The following is a 27,776-nucleotide window of genomic DNA, read 5'->3' as shown; positions in this document are numbered from 1 at the left end:
TAAGATTATCTATTTTCCAAAGGCATGTTTTAGGGGTGGCAGATTTTGCTTCCCTTCAGCACCAAGAATAGGATTTCATCAAACCCTTTTATACTGTCTATTTACCATCGACTGTAATTGCTAACCTGATGATGATGATGATGATGACATTGACAGTAATAACAATGACCAAAAGGAATAAATCTGACAGCCAAAAATACACAACAGCATGAGTGCTTAACAATACCTACAAACTCAGATGTGACTTTATATTCTCTAGATTACAATTGGCTTTAATTCACTGAGCTGGAAGTATGTTTATTATTTCCTTCAGATTTCTAAAAGAAGTGTCTTCTATTGTATCAGTGTCAAGCACCTGGTACCTCAATATATTAATTAAAACATTGAAGTGTCTTATGAAATCACCAGTTACAGAAATAAAATGGCCAACAGTAATGATGAAAAAAATCCACCTTAGTTCTTAGGCTGTGTCTTCGAATTTAATGAATGCAGTAAATCTCACCTATTTTGTTGGTAGTTATTTTTCTTTTGTGTTCAGTATTGAGAATGTTGGGATTAAGTGCATACTAATATTGATTTGCCTACAATGTACAAGTGAATTTTCTGGAATATTAGGTACTGTCATAAAGACAGTTTTAAAGAAGCAATAAGTTCATGTTCTACTTATTAAAAAGCCATATATTTTAAGATATGTACTATATGAGGTCACATTGCAATCTCTGATTTCTTAACAAGAAGGAGATTTAATTAAATTTTCATGATTACTATTAAGTTAACAACCAGAAGTAGTTAGAGCAATTAACCATCTTTTCCCCTTAGAAGATGAAGCCACTTGTGTGTTCCAAGCCCATTACTCTTCTCTGGTGTATATGAGATATTGAAGAGGCTACATTTTCTGATTTGTTTATATGTTACTCCCTGGTATTTTGTAGGTAGACAGGCAGAGACTTAAGAGTGTTTGAAATATTAAAGTTTATTCATAACTGTGTGGTCAGTGTCTATGTCATGTCCTCCAGGAACTTCTTGGGCAAAGGAAAGAACATGCTTCTGGAATATAAGTCCATTGTGCTCCACAGAGGTTCTCTGGGTGTCAGGTCTGCCTGAGATCCCACGAGAAGGACAGCAGCTCCAAGGAAGAGCCTTGCTTACCCATGAGTCTTGGACCATGACAGAGTGCTCTTCCCAGGGCCTTGCCTTTGTACCTTCACTTCTCCTTAGAGCCTCTCCTGCCCTTCCCCCAAACTCAGGTGGAGTTTCTGATTCCTTCCCCTGTGTCCTGCCTTACCCCTTGCCCCAGTAACACACACTCCTGACATTTGCCAGGCAGGTACCAGACCTCAGAGACTTAATGGCCAGGGGAAGGAATGAGCCTTTTCTTCTCACTGCAGTGGAAGAGGGGGCAGTCCACACAGGTCATGAGCCATTTTATATTTATATAGATCATTCTGGCTGCTGTGCAGTGAAAGATGAGAAGCAGGACTTCCCATGAGAAGGTGAGAGGTCATGGTGGCTTGGACTGGACCTTGAGCTATGGAGGTGATGTGAGTGGTCATATGGGGAAAGATTTTGGAAGATGTTGATGCTGTAGAAATTTAAAGCCAGAAAATCCTGGAGCAGAGGTCATCAGAGGTGTGGCTTGAACCTGACATTGAAGAAAGTGTAACTAGAAGGACCACAGAATGGGAGGGAAGGGTATGTGGGCAGTTCTCCCTGATGCCCAATTAAAAGGTTGCTAGGTTACAACTATGACTTTGACTTGAACTGAATGATTTATTTGGCATTAGACATTTTTAAGGGGTAATTCCCTTGAAGATAAAACATCTGCTCCAATTTCTCTAAGCAGACCTTGAAGAAATGGAAAGATGGAAAGAATTTGGCAATTTGGCTTGTTATTTGTTTTCCAAGAATGAAAACCTGCACTTAGAACCACATAACCAGAGCAAATATTTTAAGTCCCCACCTCTTTTTTCTTTCTAATACCTGCAGTGACAAACCATGGCAATTCCTTTTGGGCTGCATGCTCTTGATGAAATTCTATAATAAGGAGCTGTTATCCCATTTGGGCTAAGTGTTTTTTCACAAGTGACTGGTTTTGTTTTGTTTGTTTGTTTGTTTTTTTAAATAGGATACCCCAAGCAGAGGAGCACAGCTCCCCGGAATGGGTTTTCCCCCAAGCCGGACCTGCAGGCCCGTGAGGCCGAACGGCAGCTGGTTCAGCGGCTCAAGGAGAGGAGTGAGCAGCAGACCAGGCACCTGGGCCTCATGCAGGCGGAGCTGAGACGGGCCATTCGTGGCTTCCAGGCGCTTGCGGTGTCCACTCAGCACTTCTTCGGAAAGGTGAGGCCACATTCTGTGAATGTTGAAGGGCTCTTTGTTTGGGTGAGGACAGTCATAGTGATGGTTATTTGTGTGTGTGCATGTGTGTTAATTTGGGTTAGGGATTTGATTTTCATGAAGTTATAAAATATCTGGCAACATGTTTGGGAGACAAAAGTTTACAGTTATGTATGAAAGGAATTAGTTTGGAAAGAATGATTTACTAACCTGATTCCAAAAGGGAAAATTGTGTTAAAAAGAAAGAAAAGGATATAAATGAACATTTTGAAGGTGACATCTTTAAAGAAAATGGAGCATGTGATCATTTGCACTGCACAGAAGAGATGGCCAGATTCTGACATTTCTATTTAAGGTCGTAGAGAGACAGGGCTGGCTGTTGGTGGGACAGGCTAGGCCCCAGGCGTCTCCTCAGTGCCTGCTCACAGCTTTTCAAGGGCTGCATGGGGATGGGAGAGACCTCCTTGCTCCCTGGGTTGTTCCTGGAAATGCAGACAGGGCTAGTTTCCTCTCATCAACTAAGTGTCCAGAGGCTCTGGGGCCATCCTGATGCAGAGTCTGTTATTAGCCATGGTGTCATTGAACTCCCCGCCTGTGACCAGGAATCGAGGCTCAGGGAAGACTGGGGTCGAGTGAGGGTATTGGTGATCCACAGTGAGGCAGCTGAGTCATGTTTGGGGGAGAAAATGAACTTTTACCCAGCAGACTTAAATATTATGAGTTAGCATATTAAAAACCAATAGGGCATTTTCAGGTTCACATATGGATCTTTTGGTATCTATATGTGGGAAGAAGTAAAAAGCAATATAAATACTCTCCAAATAAGAAAGTGGACTAACAAAATTCCTGGCTAATTTAAAGAAGAAAATCAGAAATGATATGTACCACCATGGCCTCTGGTTTTATTTATCATCTGACGCTTGAAGTATGGGGGACTCTGGCCTTTCATGCTACCCTTTGCCTTCCCTCGTCCCCAGTGCAGAAGCCTAAGCTAACTCTGCTGTTGCTGTGTGCTTTTTTGCTTAAAGCTTTCAGCAAAAAGAACCAATGACCAATTTGGTGTAATGAAGGGCAAAATGAACAGGTTTCAGTTTACCATGATTTTAGCCTCTTCCTTAGCCAAAATGTTACCACCAGCAATAACATACCAAGTTGAACTCCATATCTTCCTTTCTGGCCTAGTACTTGGTGTCAATCTTGAATACCTGAAGTGGCTATATTCCCACCCTTGTAAGAATTTAAATTACAAACACATTTTTTAGGTACCAGAGAGGTCTGCTGCCATGGTAAAGAGCAGTGTTCTGATTAGAGAAAGAATGGCATGTTTTTTGTTCTTCAGGTGGATGTACATTTTCCGCTGATTGTCAAATCTTTAGTAAAGAGAGGAAAACAGGGTTGTTCAGTGAAAGTCAATGATAACACTTACATTATTATTCCTTTTGTGCATCTTTCACAGAGATGTAGCAAATCCATGATTAAATTTTCATATGGATAGACATTGATATAACATATTGGTAATATGAGCTGTGTTTTCCAGTGGGAACTTTTGGACCCCATTTGTGGCATCATGACTGAGAAGAGTTTCTGTGCCAAAATTAAGAGTCAATTACCTGTAGTTGTGTATTTCTATGTCACAAGGAAATTCCTTGTTGGCCCCTTGACCATGAGTTTTATTTCTGTGCGGCATACACATGGCTTTTAGATCAGGGACGGAAAGGGCTGGCAGGTGGTTTGCAAGGATCTTCATCGGCCCTCCTACTGCTAGAGTTGCGCACAGCCTGACATTTCAGCAAGATGGATGACAGAGATGAATTTCATTTTCTTTTCAGTAAATCACAGCCAGCAACTCCAGACAGGCCTCCCAAGTGACCATGATGTCTCACCTCCCACATAGTGTGTTCTTTTCAACTCTCTCTCCAGATAAACCCCAGAAGTAAAAATGGACAAGTTAACAAAAAAAAAAAAAGAATTTGTAATTGAGCATAAGTGGCTTCCACACCGGTTGTCATATATCCTATGTGGTTTAAAATGATTGATATGAGTTTGCCAGTAGTACCAAATGAAACCAGGAGATATGATGTAGGGTGAAGCACCTGGAAAACAGAGCAAAGGTACCTGGAAGCCTTCAATGAAGGAGCCTCTGTGATAAGGGCCAGTGATCCTGAGATGCTCAGTGTCACTTCTGTGGAAAGCCAATGCATTATTATTATTATTATTATTATTATTACTATGAGAAACAGTCATAGCCACGCATGCCCACTATGAATAGCATGGCCTCTTTACCCAGCCTCAAAAGACACCCTCTTTTTTACTTTTCTGATATAAAACCCTGCTGAAAATCAACACATCTATCTTTTCTTCACTGTAGCATATTCATCTGCAAAGCATGGCACAATGGAGGGAGGGTGCAGTGCCAGCCAGGAGTCAGTCCTACTTCTGCCTCCTTCTAGCTATGGAGGGCCTTACTGGCCCTCTTTAAGCCTCATCATCATCATGAAAAGGGATAATATCCTTGCCTTTGGTTTGACCCCGGCTAACTCACTCACCTCTGTGTGTCTCAGTGTCCTCAATTTCAAATAGGACTAATAACTCTTCACAAGGTTATTATGAAAATGTGAATTAATGGGTGAAGGAACTTTGAATAAACATTCAATAAAACATTCTTTTTGAGTATAAGGAAATCTGAGAAAGCCCTACCCTCAAATATTTTATTCTTAAGCAGGATGAATAAGACATAAATGAGATATAATACATGAAGTTAAAACAGTACAAACCACTCTGACTTCTTCCTACATGTAGGTAAAGGTTTTGGCCTGGGTGTACTTTAAGAATAAAAGTAATTTTTCTAGTTGAGCTATTTAACTGCTGCTTTATACTTTCTCCAGAATGTGCTGATGCCATTAAATATATATTGGAAGTCAGTCTCAGTGTATGCAGTTACTAGAAAAAAGGACTCAGAAGCTGGATAAGAATCTTCCATTCCTGCCCCATACTTTGTAGTTCCTGGCAGAGTGTCTGTGAACACTATCAGCTGTGACACAGCCTGAGCCCAGTGTCCAGAAATTCTAAGGTGCCACATTTAGGTGCCAACACCAACCTCTCGCTTGCACTGCTTAGGCAGCTCTGCCCCTGTGGCAAGGCACAGTCCCTACCACCTGCCAAACAAAGCTGTTGCGATCCAGCCCCTGGTAGTGTAGTAATGAGTGTGATTCTCAGGGACTCGCACTTCTGAGGGTCAAGTGGAATGATGTTATTTTTCCATTGCTGCCTGGTTCATGAGAACTCTGCTCTTTTGTAACATTTTTATTGAATTTAGTGAGATGTCATTGGTTAATAAAATTATATAGTTTTCAGGTGTATAATACATCATATGTACAGGTATTGTGTGTTCACTCAAAGTCAAGTCTCCTTCCATCACCATTTATCCCCCTTATACCCTCTTTAACCTCTTCCCACCCTCCTTCCCCTCTGGTAATCACCGTACTGTTGTCTGTGTCCATTAGATCCTTTTTCCTTGTTGCATCCCTTCACCCTTTCACCCAGGCCACAACCTCCCTCCCCTCTGAAAATTGTGAGTCTGATCCCTGTATCTATGAGTATGTTTCTATTTTCTTTGTTAGTTTATTTTGTTCATTAGATTCCAAACATAAGTGAAATTATATGATGCTTGTCTTTCTTTGATGGGCTTATTTCACTTAGCACAATACTCCCCAGGTCCATCCATGCTGTTAAGATAAGGTAAAGATAAGGAGGCAAAGGTAAGATTTCCTCCTTTTTAATGGCTGAGTGGTATCCCATTGTGTAAATGTACCACAGTTTTTTTATCTACTCATCTACTGATGGGCTCTTGGGTTGCTTCCATATCTTGGCTATTGTAAATAAACTGCAGTGAACATAGGTGTGCATATATTCTTTTGAATCAGTGTTTCTGGTTTCTTCAGATATATTCCCAGAAGAGAGATTGTTGGGTCATAAAACAGTTCCATTTTTAATTTTTGAGGAACCTCCATAATGTTTGCCACATTGGCTGCACCAATCCACATTTCCACCATTAGTGCATGAGGGTTCCTTTTTCTCCACATCCTCACCAGCACTTACTGTTTGTTGATTTATTGATGATAGCCATTCCAATAGGTGTGAGGTGATATTTCATTGTAGTTTTTATTTGCATATCTGTGATAATTAGTGATGTTGAGTATTTTTTCATACATCTATTGGCCATCTGTATTTCTTCTTTGAACAAGCGTCTATCAGGTTCTTTGCCCATTTTTAATGGTATTGTTTGTTTTTTAGGTGCTCCGTTTTATACATTCTTTATAAATTTTGGATATTAACACCTTATCAGATGTATCATTGACAAATATGTTCTCCTATTCAGTGAGTTGTCTTTTCATTTTGTTATTGTTTTCCTTTTCTGTGCAAAAACTTTTTAGTTTGATGTAGTCCCATTCATTTTTTCTTTTGTTTTCCTTGCCTGGAGCAATATATCAGAAAAAAAGATATTGCTCTGAGAACTGTCCAGGATTTTACTGTCTATGTTTTTGAGGAGGATTTTTATGGTTTCGAGCCTAACATTTAAGTCTTTTATCCATTGTTAGTTTATTCTTGTGTATGGTGTAAGAAGGTGGTCTAGTTTTGTTTTTTTGTTTTTGTTTTGGCATGTATTTGTCCAATTTTTCCAACACCGTTTATTGAATAGACTATATTTAACTTATTGTATGTTTTTGCCTCCTTTGTCAAATATTAATTGACCATAAAATCATGGGTTTATTTCTAAGCTCTCTATTCTGTTCTATTGATTTATATATCTGTTTTTATGCCAGTTCCATGCTGTTTTAATTACTATGGCCAGTAGTATAGTTTGATATCAGGTAGTGTTATTCCTTCTACTTTATTCTTCTTTCTCAAGATTGCTGTGACTATTTGGGAGCTTTTGTGATTCCACATAAATTTTTGGAATATTTGTTCTAGTTCTGAGAAATATACCATTGGTATCTTGAAAAGAATTGCATTGTAACCATAGATTGCTTTAGATAGTATGGACATTTTAATGATGTTAATTCTTCCTTTTCTTCCCATCCATGAACATGGTATATGCTTCCACTTATTCATTTTTTTTTTCATTTTCTTTCTTCAGTGTTTTGTAATTTTCTAAGTATAGAAAATACATCTTTTACATCCTTGGTTAAATTTATTTCTAGGTATTTTATATTTTTTGGTGAAATTATAAATGGGATTATTTTCTTAGTTTCCCCTTCTGGTAGTTCATTATTGGTGTATAAAAATGCAACTGCTTTCTGGATATTTATTTTATATCCTGCTACTTTACTGAATGTATTTGTCAGTTCCAGTAGTTTTGTTGGTAGAATCTTTAGGGTTCTCTGTATACAGTATCATGTCATCTGCAAATAATGACACTTTTACTTCTTCCTATCAAATTCAGATGCTTTCTATTTCTCCTTGTTTTCTGATTGCTGTGGCTAGAACTTCTAATACTATGTTCAATAAGAGTAATGAGAGTGGATATCCCTGTCTTGTTCCTGATCTTACGGGACATTCTTATGGTGTTTTGCCTGTTGAGTATGATTTTGGCTGTGTGTTTGTCATATATGGTCTTTATTACATTGAGGTATGTTTCCTCTATTCCCACTTTCCTGAGAGTCTTTATCATAAATGGGTATTTGATTTTAGCAAATGCTTTTCCTGCATCTATTGATAAAATCATATGATTTTTACCCTTTATTTTGTTTATGCACTGTATCATGTTTATTGATTTGCAAATATTGTACCAATTTGCATCTTCAGAATAAATTCCACTTGATCATGGTGCATGATATTTTTAATGTATTGCTGAATTCAGTTTGCTGATACTTTGTTGAGGATTTTGGCATCTCTGTTCATCAAGGATATTGGGCCATAATTTTCATTTTTGTAGCGTTTTGTAGTGTTTCATTTATCTGGTTTTGGAATTAAGATAATGCCAGTCTTGTACAATTGGCTTGGAAGTCTTACCTCCTCTAGGTTTTTTGGGAATAATTTCAAAAGAATAGGCATTATTTCTTCTTTGAATATTTGATAAAATGCACCTACGAAGTCACCCATTCAAGGATTGTTATTTGTTGTGAGTTTTTTTATTACTACTTAATTTCATTATTAATAATCAATCTATTCAGATTTTCTGATTCTTCATGTTTCTCCTTTGGAAGATTGTATATTTCTACATATGTGGAATTCATCCATTTCATCCAGTTTGTCCAATTTGTTGGCATGTAGTTGTTAGTAATATTTTCTTACAATGCTTTGTATTTCTTTGGCATTCTCAGTTTTCATTTCTGATTTTATTTACTTGTATCCTGTTTCTTTTTTCTTGATGATTCTGGTTAAAGATTTGTCAATATTGTTTATCTTTTTAAAGAACGAGCTCTTGCTTTCATTTCTTTATATTATCTTTTGTATATTTCTTTAGATTCTATTTTATTTATTTCTGCTCTGATCTATATTATTTCCTTCCTTCTACTCACTTTCTGCTTTGTTTATTACTGTTTTTCTTTCCAAGATTCTTTAAGTGTAAAAATATATTGTCTATTTGAAATTCTTCTTTTTTCTTGAGGGAGGCCTGTAATTCTATGAATTTCCCTTTTAGGACTACTTTTGCCACATCTCATACATTTTAGTTTGTTGTGTTCTCATATTCATTTATGTCAAGGTATCTTTTCATTTCTTCTTTGATCTCAGTATTAACCCATTCATTGTTCAGTAACATGTTATTTAGCCTCCATGTCTTTGTGTGTTTTTCAGGAATTTTTGTGTAATTGATTTCTAATGTCATACCATTATGGTCAGAGAAGATGCCTGATACAATTTAAATCTTCTTAAATTTATTGAGACTTGTTTTGTGGCCTAACATGAGGTCTAACCTAGAAAATGTTTCATGTACACTTGAAAAGATTGTATATTCTGCTGCTTTAGGGGAAATGCCCTGAAAATGCCAATTAAATTCCAACTGGTCTGGTGTGTTATTTAAGGTTGCTGTTTCCTTGTTGATTTTCTGTCTGGAAGATGTATCCATTGATGTCAATGTGGTGCGAAAATCCCCTAATATGACCGGATTACTATCAATCTCTCTCTTTACGATCATCAAGATTTGCTTTATATATTTAGGTGTCTCTATGATTGGTACATAAATGTTTACAAAGGTTATATCCTCTTGTTGGATTGCGTTCTTTATCATTATGTAGTGTCCTTTTTTCTCTCTTACTATAGCCTTTAAAGTCTGTTTTGTCAGATGTAAGTATTACTTTCCTAATTTTCTTTTTCACTTCCATTTGCATGAAATATCTTTACCACCCCTTTTAATCTATGCATATCTTTTGTTTTGAGGTGGATCTATTATAAATAGCATATATGGCTCTTGTTTCCTTATCCACTTAGCTATTCTATGTCTTTTGATTGGAGCATTTAATCCATTTACATTTGAAATGATTATTGAGCTCTGTCCAGTGTGGCTCAGTTGGTTGGAGCATTTTCTTGTAACTGAAAGATTGCAGGTTTAAGTTTTGATTTGGTACATACCTAGGGTGCGGGTTCAATCCCTGGTCTGGCACATGCAATAGCTAGTCTGTGTGCATATGATTCTTGGTCTGGGTGTGTACAATCCCTGGTCCATGTGTGTATGATCCTCCGTCCACAGGCATATGGAAGGTAACCAATTGATGCTCCTCTCTCATATTAATGTTTCTCTCTCTCCCTTCCTCTTGAAAAAATGTTCTCAGATGAGAATTAAAAAAATTAAATGATTATTTGCAGGTATGTATTTATTGCTATTTTATTCTTTATAATTATATTCCTCTGTCATTTTCTTTCTCTTCTTCTTCTCCCTCTTCTCCTCTTCCTCCTTCTTTTTCTTCTTCTTCCTCCTCCTCTTCTCCTTCTTTTCCTTCTCCTTTTTTTCCTTTTCTCTTCTTTAACCCTTTAACATTTAACATTTCTTGTAATTCTATTTTGGTGGTAATGAACTCCATTAGCTTTTTCTTCTCTAGGAAGCTCTTAATTTCTCCCCCAATTCTAAATCATAACTTTCCTAGGTAAAGTAGTCTTGGTTGTATGTCCTTGCTTTTCATCACTTTGAATATTTCATGTCAATTCCTTATGGCCTGAAATGTTTCTGTTGAGAAATCAGCTGACAGTCTTATGGGAACTCCCAATTAAATGCTTTTCTCCTGCTGCTTTTAAGATTTTTGTCTTTGTCTTTAACCTTTGCTATTTGAATTATGTGTCCTGGTGTGGGTCTCTTTGGTTCACCTTATTTGGGACTCTCTGTACTTCTTGAAATTTCATATCTTTTTCCTTCACTAAGTTAGGAAAATTTTTAGTCATTTCTTCAAATAGGTTCTCAATCCTTTGCCTCTCTCTTTTTCTTCTGGTACCCCCATGATACAGATGTTTTTATGCTTCATGTTGTCCCAAAGGTCTCTTAAACCATCTTCACTTAAAAAAATTCTTTTCTCTTTTTGCTGCTCTGATTGTGTGTTTTCTGCTACTTTGTCTTCCAAATCACTGATTCAGTCCTCTGCCTCATTCAACCTACTGTTTATTTCTTCTAGTGTAGTCTTCATTTTAGATATTGCATTCTTAATTTTTGACTGTTTCTTTTTCATGGTTTCTATGTCCTTTTTATGCTTGCTATCTCTGTTGAAGTTTTCACTTACTTCCTTGGGCATCTTTATAACCATTTTTAAAAAACTATATCTGGTAAATTGCTTGTCCCTTTTCATTTAGCTCTTTTTCTGGAGAGTTCTCGTGTTTTTCTCTGGGTGCCTTTTTCTTTGTCCCCCCATTTTGGGTGCATCTTTGTGTTTGTTTCTATGTATTGGATCTGCTATGACTCCCAGTCTTCATAGGGTAGCCTAATATAATAGGTGTCTTATGGGACCCAGTGGCAGTCTCCTTGATTACCTGAGATGGGTACTCCAGAAATGTCCCTATGTAGGTTATGTTGGCCCTCCTGTGGTAACTGAGTCTTGTTTCCTATTGGCCTGTTTGTGCATGGGGTTGACTCTCAGGTAGGCTGACTATGAGGATTAACTTGTACCTCAGTATATGATCTGCTGTGCAGGTACTGAGCACATGAAGCAGAATTCATCTCAGCAGGGTCCAGTGCCTGCCAAGATCTTCTTTTGGATATGCTGCTTGTGAAGCTAACTGGATATTGCTCTGATGTTGTCTAAAGTTAGCCACTGGGTGTGTAGATTCTGGGGCCCCTTTGGAGGGACTCTGGTGCAGGACAGTGTCAGGTACTGCTTGTATCTGGCCCAGGGCATCCTCTCTGGAGCTACGGTGACCTACAGTTTGTACTTCTGCTGGTCCTGGGTGTATGCAGGAAGGACCAAGCTGTGCACCAAGGCTAGCTTTTACCTGCACCAATCCCAGGGGCAGTTTAGTAAGAGTCCCAAGGCACCCCAAGATCTGCCTCTTCCTGCCTCTACCTGCTGGCTGCCTGGTAGGCTAAGTCACTAAAAGAGCCTCTGGCAGTACTTGAGTTGCATGAGGTAGATTCTCAGTGAGTCAGTAGGTAGGAGCAAGTGTGTTCAGCAGATTGATACAGGTTGAAACTTGGTGCCAATGCTGAGTCTCAGGCCACTCAGCAAATGTCCTAGGATATACCAAGTCTAGCTGCCACTTTCTGGGTGCTCACACACCTTTGTGGTGGGGTGGGGTCTCAGGGAGTCATCGAGGGGAGGCCAGCATAGTTTATTAGGCCCAAACAGACCAAGATTTGGCAGTGTGAAGGGTGAGCTCTGCACTGTTCGAACATGCAAGGGAAAAATCATCCCTGTCCTAGAGCCACAGAGCTCAGTCTGTCCAATATTCTGCCAGAAGCCTGATCTTAGCGGGGTGGAGTAGCCAGGAGTAGGCAGGATGGGGCTAGTGTATCTCCCTGGAGGTAGTGGTGCTGTTCAGACTGGGGGAAAAGTGGGGAAAGTGTGCCCTACCTCAGCCACATAGCTCAGTTTGTCCCAGATTCTGTCCAGTTACTGGCAGGGCAGAGCCACCAAGAGTTGGGAGAGTGAGGTTGCTGGGAGCCAAGAGAGTGGAGCTCGCAGATCTCCTATAAGGAAGAAGTGTCAGTCAAGTTCATTGGAAAGTCAGAGGAATGGCCCCTTCCCCAAAGCCATATGACTTAGTCGCTGATACCCCATGAGTCTGCCCAGATTTCTACATCCTGGTCCAAGCAGCTGACTTCTCAGCAAGGCACAAGCTCTGCAGTGTGGGGCTACTGGTGGTCCAGAGTTTGAGGCTATTGCTTTCCCCCAGGCTGATGTCATGTAGAGAGGTGTGTTCCACCCAAGAAAGATGGCATCTGCAATGTGGGAAAGGGACTCAGCACAGGGATCCTGGCAGCTGTCCCTTCAGCTTTCTCTCCAGAGAAATATCAGTCTCTCCTCATGTGACTCTAGTCCACTCTGCTCTCCTTCCACTGGAGCACAGGGTTGTTAGATGTGAATGAGATTTTGTGAGTTGGCCCTTTAAGGGGGTGTGTGTCTCTAGAAGGCTACCATCTTTCCCTGGTGGACAGAATCCCTGCTAATTTTCACAGCCAGATGTTATGTGGGCACCTCTTCCTGCTTCTGGTGCTCTGAGCTGGGGAGCCCAGCTTGGGTTCTCAGAGTTGTCAGGAGGAACCTTTGAAGCTGAGCTGTTTCTGGAATTTTAGCCATTGCCTATGGAAATGGAGCCAGCCCTTTTTTACACTCTGCCCTTCCTACCAGTCTCATGTGGCTTCTTCTGTAAGTCCTTCATTATAAGGCTTGTCTTCAGCTAATCTTCAGTTAGTTACTCAGGTTCATTGCTCTGTATTTTAGTTGTAATCCCAGTTTGGTTGTGGGAGGAAGTGAGCATTACATCCACTTATTCCACAGATATCTGGGGTCTCTCTTCTGAGAATGCTACTCTTTAGCAGCCCCTGAAGGTTAATCCAGGAAACAATCCAGCCAGTGGTCGGTGGTCCTCTGTTAAATAGTGTCTCTTACCATGTAACATCAACTTTTATCTAAGTTACATTTGAGGGTATATTTATTTAATTTTATTTTTAATAAAATGTATTATATTTATTAAATTTTTTAATAATAATGTGTCATTTTTATCAGTAACTGTATGAATGTGATAGCAGATTACTGTTTTTATTTATTATTAAATAGTTTAAACATAAAAGCCATGAAAATTAATGTCAAGAATTTATGTACTTTCTAAGTTTAATAAATATTAATGCATCGACCCCCTTCTCCCCAAAGCGTGTGTGTGTATATGACTTTACTATTTGATACCCATCATCTGTACTTAATATTTAAGAACATTTTGCCATATATTCACTTTATTTATGTTTTTATTATTAGTTAGAAGTACATATTTGTATTTAAAAAGTAAATAAATTAAAAAAAAAGAAGTACATATTTTTAAATGTAGCTTCTATATTTCAACTTTAACTATTCTATTCGCTTGTGTTAGTAGAAGCTTTTTATCAGCCTTGCCTCTACCATATGAAAAGTTTTATTGCCCTGACTGGTTTGGCTCAGCTGGCTGGAGCATCGTCCCATATGACAAAAGGTTGTGGGTTTGATTCCCAGTTAGGGGATATACCTAGGTTGCAGGTTCTACCCCTGGAAAGGGCACGTATGGGAGGTAGCCAATCAATGTTTTTCTCTCACATCAATGTTTCTCCCTCTCTTTCTGTCTCTCTTGCTCTAAAATCAATAAACATTTTTTAATGAAAAGAAATGTTCTATAGAAGGTTCAAAAAAGTGGACAGCAGAGATTCTTAATGATATTACTCCTGCTTATTGACCATCTCCTATGTCCTAGGCACTTTACATATATTATTTTAACCCTCCCAATGACCCTACTTGGTGTAGATATTATTCTCATGTGACAACTGAGGAAACTGAGGCTCAGGGAGATTGTGCAGCCTTTCAAAGAGAGCATAATTAGAAAGTGATGGATCCCCAACTAGATGCAAGTGTTTTTCCACACTATTATGATACTGTTTCGCCTCTGCCTCAACCTTCAAGGTGCTCTTGATGTAGTTAAGGGGAAGAAACATAATTGGAAAAAAAACAAAAAGTGAAATAATGATCCAGAAGTTAAACACTTACACAGGATGTGAACAGAAAATGACCTAACGTGAAATTTTTCATGTTGCCATAAAACAGTGGTATGTGCTCAGGTGAATGTCCAGTTTGTGTGAGTGGGGAGGGGGTGGCCTGGAAAGGAGAGCTGGGAGAGCTGGAATGGAGAAATGGGCAGGATTTGGGATGAGCAATGAAGGAAGAAGAGCATGTGTGGGAAGAGGATGTCCAGAGCTCATTGTCTGCAAAGTGGTGTCTCCTCCCTGTCTTTGAGCTCTTGATAAATGAGTTAGTGCATGATGAGCAGAGTTGTAGGGACATGAGAACTGTTTCTAAAAGTGCAATGATTTCTCTATACAGATCATAAGCTCTTGGTTGTGAAGGTAGCCTTGTTTCATTGTGCTTGCTCAATAGCCCTGGGATTGGTTCTTTGGTCAGAGCAGTCTGTGTGTGTAAAGGGGAGGAGAGAAGAGACAGGGATAGAATCCAGTTTTAAAATAGATGCTTGCTTGCTTTAGCCATATAGTGCATTCAGATTTTAAATTCAGATTCACCAGCATGAATCTGCCCTGAGCTCTAAAAGCAGCAGAGAACCTACTACATCCACCAGCCAAAGGACTCAGTACTTCAAAGATTTTCCCACTGAGTGCAGCTCTGAGAGCAGTAATTACACTTGATCGAAATGGAAGACCGTAAGCTCTTTGTTATTCCCTAAATCCTAAAAATGACCATTTAAATATAGTGTTGTGTCCCTCCCACTTATAGACAGTGCCCTGTAATAATCTTTTCTTACCCTAATTTTACTTTGAATAACTAAAGGCTTAGAGAAAGCATGAGCACTTAAGTTGGCATTTCTGACAGTTTTTCAGCATATAACCGGGTGGGAAATGTTAGTGAAGTAACTTGTTGCAATGATTGCTGTTCTGAAAGAATATTATGTTCACAGAAGTAAATGTCACTTACTACCTGGCTGGGAGACCTATGAGTATTTGCTTTTACTCTTAGGACTCTAACTTGAGGAAATTCTTAACATAATCCCCCAAATACCACAATATTCCCAATATCAATGAATAGAAATCATCTAGCTATGACAAGCAGAGCTTTGAATTAATAAGAACCCCTCGCCTGGGTGTCAAAAATGGAAAATATTGTAGTAGGTAGAGTATAAAAATCAAAACTATAATGTCTTCTCAACTTTTTTTGAAGATCCCCACTACTGGGGCCTGATAAGACCAAACTTCACTGATGACAATATAAATTTCATAATGAGGTTATAAGCTAAGAATAGATACTTGACTAAGGCAGAAACAAGTTTGCCCCAGTCAGTTCATCTCTCTTACACTTTGTCATAATTTTTTTTAATTAAGTGACACACTTTTGAATATATTCATGTACAGCATTTTGGTCAAAGATGGCCCACATATATGATGGTGGTCCCATAAACTTACAATGGAGCTGCTAAAAAGATTCCTATCAGGTAGTGATGTTATAGCCATTGTAAGTCATAGTGCAACACATTAGGGTTTTGTGCCTCTCCTTCTAGCAATAGCAATGTTATAATCTAGAAATGCCTGGGGGCACTAACGTGGGCTGTGAGCTTCTCACAGGCATCTCTCCTTTCTACACTGATGTTACAACTAGACCAACTTGTGCTTCTTATCATTGTAAGAGGGTCTTCAGTGATAACCACTAAGGAAATTTGAAGAAAAAAGAGTTTATTACTTGCAGGTCCTGGGGAGTATGAGGATGAAGTAGCTGGTAGAGAGAGGAAGAGAGAGAGAGGGAGGTGCCTGGGGTCCTGCTTATATTGGCATCGAGGGTGGGCCTAGGGTTTCCTTTGACTCACTCTTTGTCAATGAATTTAAATGTAAGAGTGAGAATTTAAAGTGTAGGAGGAGAAAAAAATGAGTAACCCAAATGGTCAGTTATTGACATCAGTGAAGATCTAAAACAAAGAGCCCCTCAGTAGGGGGAGGCAGCCTGGCTCTTTATCTAGTTGTGTGGCCTGCAAGGTGTTTATTCATAACCTCCCTTGAAATGGAGGCCTCCAGATCAGTCAGGCCCTTGTGTTACAAAAGAAGAAAAAAAAAAAAGAGCAAAAAGCCAACCATCAGGGCTAATGCCACAATTACGTAAGTGTGTGTGGCGATGCAGGTGTAACTGCACTGCCTGCATTATAAAGTATAACGTGAACAATTGCAGTAATAAGCTGTACCACCTAAGTGTGTGTAAGTGCGCTCTGTAATATTCGTACAAACACGAAATCAGCTAACAGCACATTTCTCAGAACCTATCCCCTTCTTTATTTTTATTTTTTTGTATTTTATTTATTTATTTTTAGACATAGGAGAAGGGAGGGAGAAAGAGAGGGAGCGAAACATCAATGTGTGGTTGCCTCTTGCGTGTCTCCCACTGGGGACCTGGCCCACAACCCAGGCAGGTACCCTGACCGGGAACCGAACAAGCAACCCTTTGGTTTGCAGGCCAGCACTCAATCCACTGAGCCACACCAGCCAGGGGCCTATCCCCTTCTTTAAGCAGTGTGTGACTATACAGAAAGACGCCATGGGAAAAGAAAGATGAGTTCCACCAATTCCTTTCTAAAGGAGACCTGCAGGCTTCCCCCAGACCCTGACTGGCAGTTGGGTGAAAGTGGTCTGTGGTAAAAATACATGCCTTTAAAATATTCTAAGATTTTGAAGCCAGTGTGGTTTCACTGCAACCTGGGGAGGCAGCAGCACGTGGTGGGAAGAGTACCTCATGAAGCTGTGCTATTCAACCCATCTAGACTGCTGCCTTCTGACAAATACCAACCTCTCTATTTATAGGTCACTGGAAATTTATTTTAAAATAAATAAATGATGTAAACTGCTGCTAAAGTAAAAACAAGTTGAAGGAATTATAACTCAGAAATAGCTGCCTGAGGAGATAGACAATATGGTTACCTCAGCTTCAAACTCTTTTTCCTGTGAGAGATGAGTTTTTTAATTTTCCTAGACCTTAGTTTTTCTAATTTCAAAGGAACTCAAATTGTCTGGAAGCTTTGGTAGGAATAAATGATAGAGATTTATTCAAAAGTCTTAGAGTTTGCAAACTGGAAACACAGCTAGACAAAAACCCAGCAGTGTTCCAAAGAAGAAAGAAAAGTTCAAAGTTCTTTTAGAATAAAGTACATTCTTGAGAATTATCAGTCCTTCATTCTTAGCCCTGAATTGATCCAGGATGGTTATCAGTCAGATGTCAGGCAGTTGGGATGATGGATGCAGGTGGCCTGGTCATGTCTAGTGGTTGGATAATGGATGTCAGGCGGATGTAAACGTGAGTCCTTCAGGGGACAATCAGGTGACCTGGATACATCAGTCCTTCAGGGGTAATTAGAGGGCTGTTTGTAGATGCAGAGGTAGATCTGGGCATTGATGCAGGACTGGAAAATTCAAAAAAGTTTAAGTTCCCAGGCTAGTTTAAACAAGAATGGAGTCTTTCTTCATGCCTTGACCTTCATAATGCTAACAATAATTTTTGCAGCTGGTTAAAGTGACTCCATTTTATATATTCCCTATCTTCACCCTTTTCTCTCTATAAAATGGGGTGACTGAAGGTCCAACTTCAGGAACAAGACTAGAGTGAAGGGGCTATCATGACCTGATATCTTTGATTTAATTTGGTTCCTCCTACTGTGGCAATGCTGTCAGTTAAATACCCAAGTGCCTAGCTCCTCTTCAGGTGATGGAGGATGCCTATTAATTGGTGTAGCCCACTTTCCATGTACCTACTATGACGATTACAGTTTAGAAAATGTTCGATTTTTCTCTTTGGGAAAACCATTTTTAAGCAGGCAACTTCCATGGAGCGTTGAAAACATGGGAATTTCTAAGGGTATCGTCATCTCCTGTGGCTTCTCAGGGATACTGCCAGCACAGAGAAGGAGGGAGAGAGAGCTATGGAGTAGTGTCCTGATGAAGCTGAGCCTTCTCCTCACCTGCTTTTGCCATGTACTTTCTGAGAGGTGCACGTGGGGGGTTGTGCTGTACTTTTTCATCCAGGTTAGAACCGGAAACGTGGGTCCCTTTGTGTAAGGCACCTGTTCACCCCTAGTTAACTAAGCTAAGAACATCCCTCCACACCTTCCACCCTTCCTCCCCCTCAATACTGTACCCTCAGATTATCTCCACAGACACATCACTGTCCACCCTACCTGTCCTGTGTAATTCAACACCCATTTGTTAAATGGAAGATCAGAAAACTAGGTCTCAGATCCTGACTTCCAAGTCTGGATCCAGACTTTTGTTTAGATCACTGCAGAAAGGAGGGATTCCTCCAGCCAGTGTCCCTGGGTGCCCTTCAGATGCTGGTGACCTGGCCCTCAGGAGTGAGTATGATTTCAGCCATCACAGGTGGGGGGATCCAGCGCTGCAGGGGCCACAGCCCTGGGAAAGGACAGGATGCATCTAGGAAGAGTCTAATTTGCCTAAAGGTTGGAGTGTGAGACTGGCAATAACTGGAAACAAGGCAGAAGGGTTTGAGGACTTGCATAGCAAAGTAAAGAGAAGGGACTCCAAGGCAGTCAGGAGACGCTGAGAGTTTGGGACAGAGTACGAAAGTATTTGAAGCTGCATTTAAGGAAGATGAATATGGTAGCAGGTGAGATGCATGGTAGGAAAACTCTAGGCAGAGAAGCAATTAGGAGGCTTTGTTAGAGTAACTAACAATCCAGGCAAGAGATGAGAGGGCTGAAAGGAGACTCAGGGGTCTTGGTGGAAAGGAGAGGGCAGATACAGGACATGAGGCTCCAGATTGTGAACCGATTACGGGGCTCCATGGGGTTTTAGTGGCTACAAGGTCCTCCAGATAGTAAATGACAAACTCTCACTCCAGCAATTCCCAAGCAAAACCATAAAATTGTGGAATGGTAAATATTAAGAACTTAGGACTTGTGTGTGTTTATAGCTTAGAAATACTTAAAGGTGTCATGGTTTCTCTTGTTAAATATTTTCTATGGAACTACACACTGTGTGTGTCAGCAAACTCTCAAGGTCCAGGGCCACTGGACCTGTAGGGATGGGCACTTCTTCAAATACACACACACACACACACACATACTCTCTCTCTCTCTCTCTCTCTCTCTCTCAAATATCTGTCCTTTTGAAATTCAGAAGAAATTGACTAGAATCTCATCCCACATTTCAGGGGTATCCTATGTCCCATTCCATTCTCCCAGGAATTTCAGGTGGGAGGAGCTTCTATTTCTTAGAGTTACCTGTGACTCTGAAGTTCTGATTCTCTTAAATTAATTTAATTTATGGTTCTTACCATCCTGCTTGTGCTTGTGTTTTCCAGCAGCGCCCCTCTACAGCTGGTATAGCCTCCCCGCCCCCCTCACCTATGCTGATTTCCAAGATTCTTTCTGCTTTATGATGCTGGGGAGTTAGGATTACAGAGTTAAACATGGGGTTTGATGTCAGGAGAGAAAAAGAAAGTTTCAGAAAAATCAAAGTAGGAGTCCTTTATGCAGAATCGACATAAAAGGAGATGATACTGACAGGACAGTGTACACAAAGGAGTGAAGCAGACACATGACACACCCCTGTAGGGGCCAGAGGATGAGGAAAAGAGAAGGAACAGGACCTGGTGAGAAAAGGTCTTGTTGAGAAAGAGAGAATCCCACCTCAAAGAAGCTAGTGAGGCAGGGAGAGAGAGATTTCCAAAAGGTGAGGCCGCTTTGCAACACCAGGTGCCAGACAGTGGATGAACATGAGAAAGAATGAGGAAATACCTTAGAACTTGGCAAGCTCAGATGTAAACAGGTAAGGGCAACCACGTTTTCCTGATTCCTTGACAATCATGTAGTTTAGCAAAGCCTGGTCTCCCTTCTGCCTACTGTGAAACAGGCACTTTATCTGTGAGAAGTGGCAATGGTGACATCTACAGGGCATTGTCTGGAAGTGATAATATGTGCCCAATGAAAAGAGTACATACCGAGCATTACCTTCCGTTCCAGGGAAAATTCACAGAGCAGGTGATGTTCCTCTCCCTCTTCTCACTAAAGCATGAGCTACAGACCTGCCACGCCACAAACATAATTCATACTAGTTCGGAAATTAAAAACACACAGCTACTTTCATTTTCCATTTTATTCCTGACAATCAAATTACTAAGACTGCAAGGATAAGATTGATGTCATATACTCCAAGCAATTTGCCTATGAGATAATTCACGAAAGCAATTATGTGTTGCACAGACCTAAGAGTCAGACAATTTGTATCTGTAATTCAGCCTGTAGAGAGAGAGGAAGCCCATTACTTCGGCCCTTCCAGGAACAAAAAGAGAAACATGTAAAATCCAAAAGTACTGAGACATAGTTACATGACAGTGTTCTCTTGAAAGCAAAGACTATCCTAAGTACTGCGCTGACAAAATAGGCAGGAGGTGACAGCATTTCTGAAATTTTCTTTAATAGTATTTCTCCATTTTTGTTTCAGTTTGAAAGAAACACAGAGCCAGATAACTATGTTTATTTTATAAGCATAGAGGAGGCAGAAGAAGGGGGGGAAAGAAACAAAGAAGAAATATAATATATGTAAAAGTTACAAAGGTGGCAACTTTTTACCACCTTTGTAATTAACACAACTATATTAATAATCACATTGAATGTGAGTGGTTCAAACATACTAGTTAAAAGAAAAGATAGTCATAAATGACTTTTTAAAAACCCAACCATATGTTGTTGACAAGGAACCCAACTTAAATATAAAGACTCAAATTTAAAATAAATGGATGGAGAAAGAGGCACCATGCTAACACTTTTCAAAAGAAAGGTGGGGTAGCTGTATTAATTTGACAAGGAGAACAAATAAGATGATCGGACAAAGAGCAGCATTACATAATGATAAAGGGGTCAGCTCTGCAAAAGACATAGAAAGCATGAAGGTAGATGGTACTTTAGGCTGACTCTGTAAAAGTCAAGTAATATTCAGTTGGTACAATTCTGAGAATTCTGTTGCTTTAGTCTCAAAAGTCTGCAAAATGTAGGGGGAAAGTAATTGTGAGCCCCATATGTGTCCTGGGCACTTCTATGTCTGTTACATTTTTATGTACATTATCTCATTTAATCTTCTCATTAACCTTTTGAGGCAGGTGTTTTGGTGCCCATCTTATAGATAACTCGTGTTGCTTTGATGGAATAATATTTCATTGATTATTTCATTCATCAAATACAGGGTGGGGAAAAATTAGTCTTAGAGTTGTTAGTATACAAAACACAGAGTTTGTTCTTGTATTATTATTTCTTAATCATTGCATTACTTTCCATATGAACAACTGTAAACCTACTTTTGCCCCACTCTGTACTTAGGAAGCACCTGCTAAATCTCAGAATAATAAAATGATGTGATGCAGGGTCTTCCTTCAAGAGGACCCCAGTCAAATGTCCCACTCAATAGTTGCAAAGTGATTTGCCCCTCTCAGTATTGTCGAAGACAGGCAGGAGACCTCTTAGTGTTCCCATTTTCTAGATGAAGAAACAGAGCAAGAGGGGTTGTCCCTAGCCTAAAATGGCTAGTAAGCAGTAGAACCAAGACTTCATGCGGGTCTCCTGCCTCCAGTCCAGTGCTCTGTCCTCTTTTCCAACCACCATATTTCATTGACAAAGACATGAAACTGATTTATTGTGATTAGAATTATGCAGAGATGGGTTTAGCCTGGCACCATGGTAGCTGGATGAAGTTATGATTCTCTTAACTTCATTTATTGGAGGCCCTGCTGCTGACCAGGGATGCATGGAAAGTGGCAATTCTCCAAGATGCCACTGGGGTACTAAAACAGGACCCTTTCTCAAGCAATGGTGAGAGTGTGTCTGCTTTGATTTTCCTTATTCCTGTATCAATCTAGCAACACCAGCAGATCAAAATCTCAATGCAAAGTGACACCTTGACCACATGCTGAGATGTCACACTTCTGACATTCAGTGGGGAAAAGCCATGCTCCACTCAACAATTTGGCACCATGAGATAAGGAGCACTAGTATCGTATTGGTTTCATATTGCCCTGAATTGCCAGATCCTAAGTAACAACTGCAGCTCTGTTGAGACTAACTATGAGGTTGGGCAAAAGCTCAGTATTTTGCCCTACCCCTGGGGGAAATATTCATTCATGCCCAGGGAAAACTGTGAAACGATTCAGGTAGCTGTTGAGGGAGAGCCACAAGATGCTGTGTTTCTTCCCCAAAGTAAAGCCCTGGGCAAGTTTTCAGACCTGAGATATTCAGATGTATTTCTTCTTTACATAGTCAGGAAGCTTTTCTTCTTCAGATCTTAAAGTATACTATTGCCAATGAACAGCTCCTCACACTACCATTTCTTATGTGAACACACAACCAAGCAGGTGATCCAAAAGATCCCAACTGAGTTCGGGTCCTGGGTGAGATGGAGGGAGCACACTCCACCCTGTCTCCACCACTGAGCACAGCCATACCTGGGGGCACAGTACAGGGAGCTGCAGTTTGAGAATTCTGGAAAGTAACAGGTAGCAGGCAGATTGGAAGAAACACCAGAATTTGAAGTATCACAGAACTCATGATAAACTTACAAGTTTTTCCCTCCCATATTTTCTGGCCTGAACTCAGTGCAGTTTGAAACTTGGAAGTGGTCCCCTGGACATAGTAGAGGGAGTCCCATGAGAAGCATCTCTGTTTCTGTCTATGGAAGTAAGAGAGGAAACCCCTAGCACTCAGGGAGAGCCAAGTAAAACTCCCCATTTTTCTCCATTTTCTCCTACCCCCAACCTAAAAATGGCCCGATGGTCGTGGCTACAGCAATGGTGGCCACAGGAGCCTATCAAAGCAAAACCCCAGGGGAGGGGAACTTTCCTTTCTGCTCATTGGAGCTGTGTCCCATGGGAGTGCGGCAACCTCCTTGCTTGTATTCTCTCCCTGCTCTTCTGCCATTTAGCCACAGATGTGAGTAGTTGTGAGAAGTATACAACAGGTAGGGTACTAAAGTCCCAGCCTTCTGATTGGAGGACTAAAAAGAGGAGCTCCAGGAAAGTGGAAAAGACTGCAGAGATGGGAGAGAGGAAGGAACTTGGGGAAGTGAACCTTTAACAGTGTTTACGAGCCCCTTGGCTTAGCCCGGAGCTCCACATGTTGTGAGTCTCACCCTACCAGCATACTCAGACCCTGAGAACTGAACTACAGGATAGGCCAACACCCAATTCCAGGCTGGCCAATGTTTGGTGCAGACATGGTCTGATCCCAAGAGCACTTCAAAGCCTTTTAACTGAACTAATACCAGAAGCACAGCCCACAGAAGGTTAGATGGAACTAGTAGCCTGCACTGCACCTGATCAATTACCTACTGTCAATTTCCTATAGGATCTGAACAAGACCCAGACTCATAAAACATAATCTTCAGGGTACCCAGAACACAATCTAAAATTAGTCAGCATACAAAGAACCAGGAAAATCTCAACTAGTATGGGAAAAGTCAGTCAACAGACAATAAAGTCAAGGCGACTCAGACGTTGAATTTATTTGACAAAGACATTAAATGCAACTGTCCTTAAAAATGCTCCAAGAACTAAAGTCAAGTACTCTTAAAATGAATGGAAAGATAGAACATATCGTCAAAGAAATAAAAGATATAAAGGAGAATCAAATGGAAAATATAGAACTAAGTAATGTAATAACTAAAATGAAGAGGTGACAAAGAGTCAGTAAAATTGAGGCTCCATCAACAGAAATTAGAAATCCTCCAATCTGAACAACGCAAAGAAAATGAATTGTAAAGGAAGGAAAGCAATGAAAATAGAGAAGAACCAGAGACCTGAGAGACTATATATATTATATATATATATAAAGAGAGACTGTGTGTTGAAAAAATTTTTGAAGAAATAATGACCCAAATGTTTCCAAATTTTGTGAAAGGCATAAACCTACAGATTCAAGGAGCTCAGTAAACCTCAAACAAAATAAGCTCAAAGAAATCCATGCCCAGACATACCACAATCAGACTGCCAAGGAAGATAATGTTGAAATAGTCAGAGCAAAATGACACATTATCTATAAAGGAACAACAATTATCCAGATAGAACTTTGGGAGTTTCCAGAAATTGTACGAGGAGGAAATTTGGAACATCAGAAACAAAAGGCAACAACCTTAGTAAATTCCTGGGTGTATAATAAACTATTCTTTTCCTATTGGGTACTTTAAAATATAATTAAAAGCTGGAGGCCAACATGACAGCATTGTGTGGTGGGGATCCAGTGCACATAAGGGAGAGAATCAAGAAGCACATGCAACAGTCTGGTTTCTGCATTCTACTTGGGTGGTAGAATATTGATTTTAATTAGCCTGTGAAAAGTTAAATTTATTATTGTAATTCTCGAACCAATAACTAAAAAATTTTATAAAAAGATACAGGTCAAATGCAATGAACATATTAAAATGGAATACTGAAAAATGTTCAAATAACCCAAAAAAAGGGGTAGGAAAGGAAACACAGAGAATTAAAAAAAACAATAAAATGGTAAGTCTGAGTTCAAATATTTACATTTTTCTCCTCTTTTATTTTCAAATCATGTTTATACTATTACAGTTGTCTCAGTTTTTTCCCCCTTTGCCCTCCTCTACCCATCCCACCTGACCCCCTGCTCCCACAGTCAATTTCCACACTGTTGCCAATGTCCATGGGTCATTTATCCATGTTCTTTGTTTCGTCCCTTCTCCTTCTTTCCATCATTGTCCTCCTTCCCCAACCCCTCTAGTCACTTTGAGTCTGCTACATGTTTCCATGCCTGTGGTTTATTTTGTTTGTTAGTTTATTTTGTAGAATACATTCCACTTATAGGTGAGATCATATGGTATTTGCTATTCACCAACTGGCATATTTCACTTAGCATAATATTCTCCAGTTCCATTCATGTTGTCATGAAAGGTAGGAGGTCCTTCTTTCTTTCTTTCTTTTTTAAATGCAGATTGATTTTATTTTTTAAATGTCAAGATCCATTATAACATATTAAAAAATGTAAATCCATTATAAAATCTCAGCAATTAAAACAACATTACACCAGAAGAGAAATAATCAAGTAGATCAATGAAATAAAATGAGCGTTCTAGAAACAAACGTATATATCTAACAATGTAGTATATAATTAAATTGATATTTCAAATCAATAGGGAAAATAAGGCTTATTCAACAAATAAGGTTCATGGACCACTATTACTTGAAATAAAACAAATATAGAACCCTATTTCACACATCATACAAAAAATATTCAGGAGAGTTAAAAAAATCAATATGTAAAATCTATGGAGATTTAGGAGAAAATACAAAATAATATTTTTCTTACACTGAAGTAACATATTTAAACCCAGAAGCTATAAAGTAAAATATTGACGATATGGCTGTAATAAACATTTAAGAATATACAGTAATATACATATAAAAAAAGTTAAAGGACAAGTAATAGAATAGGAAAGTATTTGCAACACATCTAAAAATGGGTTAATAGGTTTTGGGGGGTTTTTTTAGGGAAAATATTCTACAAACATTTAATCAAAAAATGGATAAAGATTACCAAAAATTCATTTAAAGCTTTTAAAAAATCATACAAATAGTCAAGAAATATACAAAGCAGGTTTAGATTGATAAATAATAAAGTAACAATTAAATAACCATCATAGTCACAATCAAATTAAAAGTTATTAAAAATATGGGTATTAACAAGTATTGGTGCCTGTGAAAGGAAGTGGGTATTCATAGACTCTTTTTCTTCATCTTCTTAAAACAGTCCCTTTAGCATATTTTACAATGCTGGTTTGGTGGAAGTGTATTCTTTTAGCCTTCTTTTGTCTGGGAAACTCCTTATTTCACCTTCCGTTTTCAATGGAGAGCCTTGCTGGGCAGAGCAGTCTTGGTTGCAGGCCCTTGCTTTTCATGACTTGGACTATTTCTTGCCATTCCCTTCTCGCTTGTAGTGTTTCTATTGAGAAGTGAGCAGTTAGCTGTATTGGGGCTCCCTTATATGTTACTACCTGTTTCTCCCTTGCTGCCTTCAGGATTCCTTCTTTGTCTTTGATATTTGCCATTTTAATGATGATGTGTCTTGGAGTGAGCCTCATTTGGTTCCCCTTGAATGGGACCCTATGTGCTTTCTGGATTTGTGTGACTTTTTTGCTCTTCCAGTTAAGGAGGTTTTCCATCATTACTTTTTCAAACAGGTTCTCTTTCCCTTGTTCCTCTTCCTCTCCTTCTGGTATCCCTGTTATACAGATATTATTATGTTTCAGGTTGCCCTGCATTTCCCTAAACACCTCTTCATCCTTTTTGAGTCTTTCTTCATTTTCTTGCTCTTTCTTGGTGCTTACTTCTACCTTGTCCTCCAACTCACTGATTTGATCCTCTGATTCATCTAGCCTGCTTTTGATTCCTTCTACTGTGTTCTTCAATCCAGAAATTGTATTCTTCATTTACTCTTATCTCTTATTGATAGTTTCTATGTCCCTTTTCATGCTGATATAATTTGCAGTAAGTTCCTCATAGTTTCCCTGTAGTGTTTTGTAATTCTCTCTGAGCTCACTGAGCTTCCTTAGAACCATTGTTTTGAACTCAATTTCTGAAAGTAACTTTCTTCTATTTCATTTAGCTCTCTTTGTGGGGATTCGTCCTTTCCCTTTGATGGGGGTGTTTCTTCACCTTCCCATTATTTGTGATACTCTTCTATTCCGCTGTGGTTTCTTAAATTGATCTATCTTGACTTCCTGACTTTGTGGTGTGAACTTCTATGGTAGAGACCGCTGCGTTTTTCCTTCTGGATCTGCCTCTGATGATGTCAGATGTTGACCCTCTCTGACCTTAGTCAGTCTTTTAGAGACTTGTAGGAATCTACCGTGGCTCTCTTATATATATTCTGCTGCACTGCTCAGCTCTACTATTGTATCATGAAAGCAGTCAGAGGTTGGCATATAGGAATGAGTGTGGCTGTTTTCCAATAAAAACTTACAAAAGTAGATTTGGCCCATGAGCCATGGTTTAGTCAAATCATTACCTTATGTTTAGCATAATTATTGAACTCAAAAAATGTAAATATCTGGCTGAGAGAATCAAGATGGTGGAGGAGTGAATGGAAATCACACTGACATCCTCCCAGGACCAAACTGGAAACACACCTAAATTGTGGAGAAATCACCTGGAACAAACAACTGAACAATAGCGAGAGAGGAGCCTTATAACTTCGGACAGACAGAGGAATCAGCTTCAGCACAACCTAACTGGTAAGGAGAATGGTAGAGACTCAAGAAGGCGGGCTGGGTGCCCTGGGTGGCA

General features: G+C 39.5%; 1 protein-coding gene across 1 annotated transcript in view; it reads left to right on the top strand.

Annotated features, from left to right (window-relative positions):
- MTUS2 (microtubule associated scaffold protein 2) overlaps positions 1–27,776 on the top strand; it is a 632,886-nt gene that overhangs the window by 489,328 nt on the left and 115,782 nt on the right. Inside the window, exon 8 of the mRNA XM_054577117.1 lies at positions 2,126–2,337. Coding sequence (XP_054433092.1) covers positions 2,126–2,337 — 212 coding nt within the window. The remainder of the gene's footprint in view (positions 1–2,125; positions 2,338–27,776) is intronic.

This window comes from Pteronotus mesoamericanus, unplaced genomic scaffold, assembly GCF_021234165.1.
Source record: "Pteronotus mesoamericanus isolate MK-2021 breed Mesoamerican mustached bat unplaced genomic scaffold, CSHL_Meso_final contig_41, whole genome shotgun sequence".
NCBI classification, from domain to species: domain Eukaryota; kingdom Metazoa; phylum Chordata; class Mammalia; order Chiroptera; family Mormoopidae; genus Pteronotus; species Pteronotus mesoamericanus.
The sequence above is the reverse complement of the archived record's forward strand: the minus strand, read 5'-3'. Positions and strand labels throughout refer to the sequence as shown.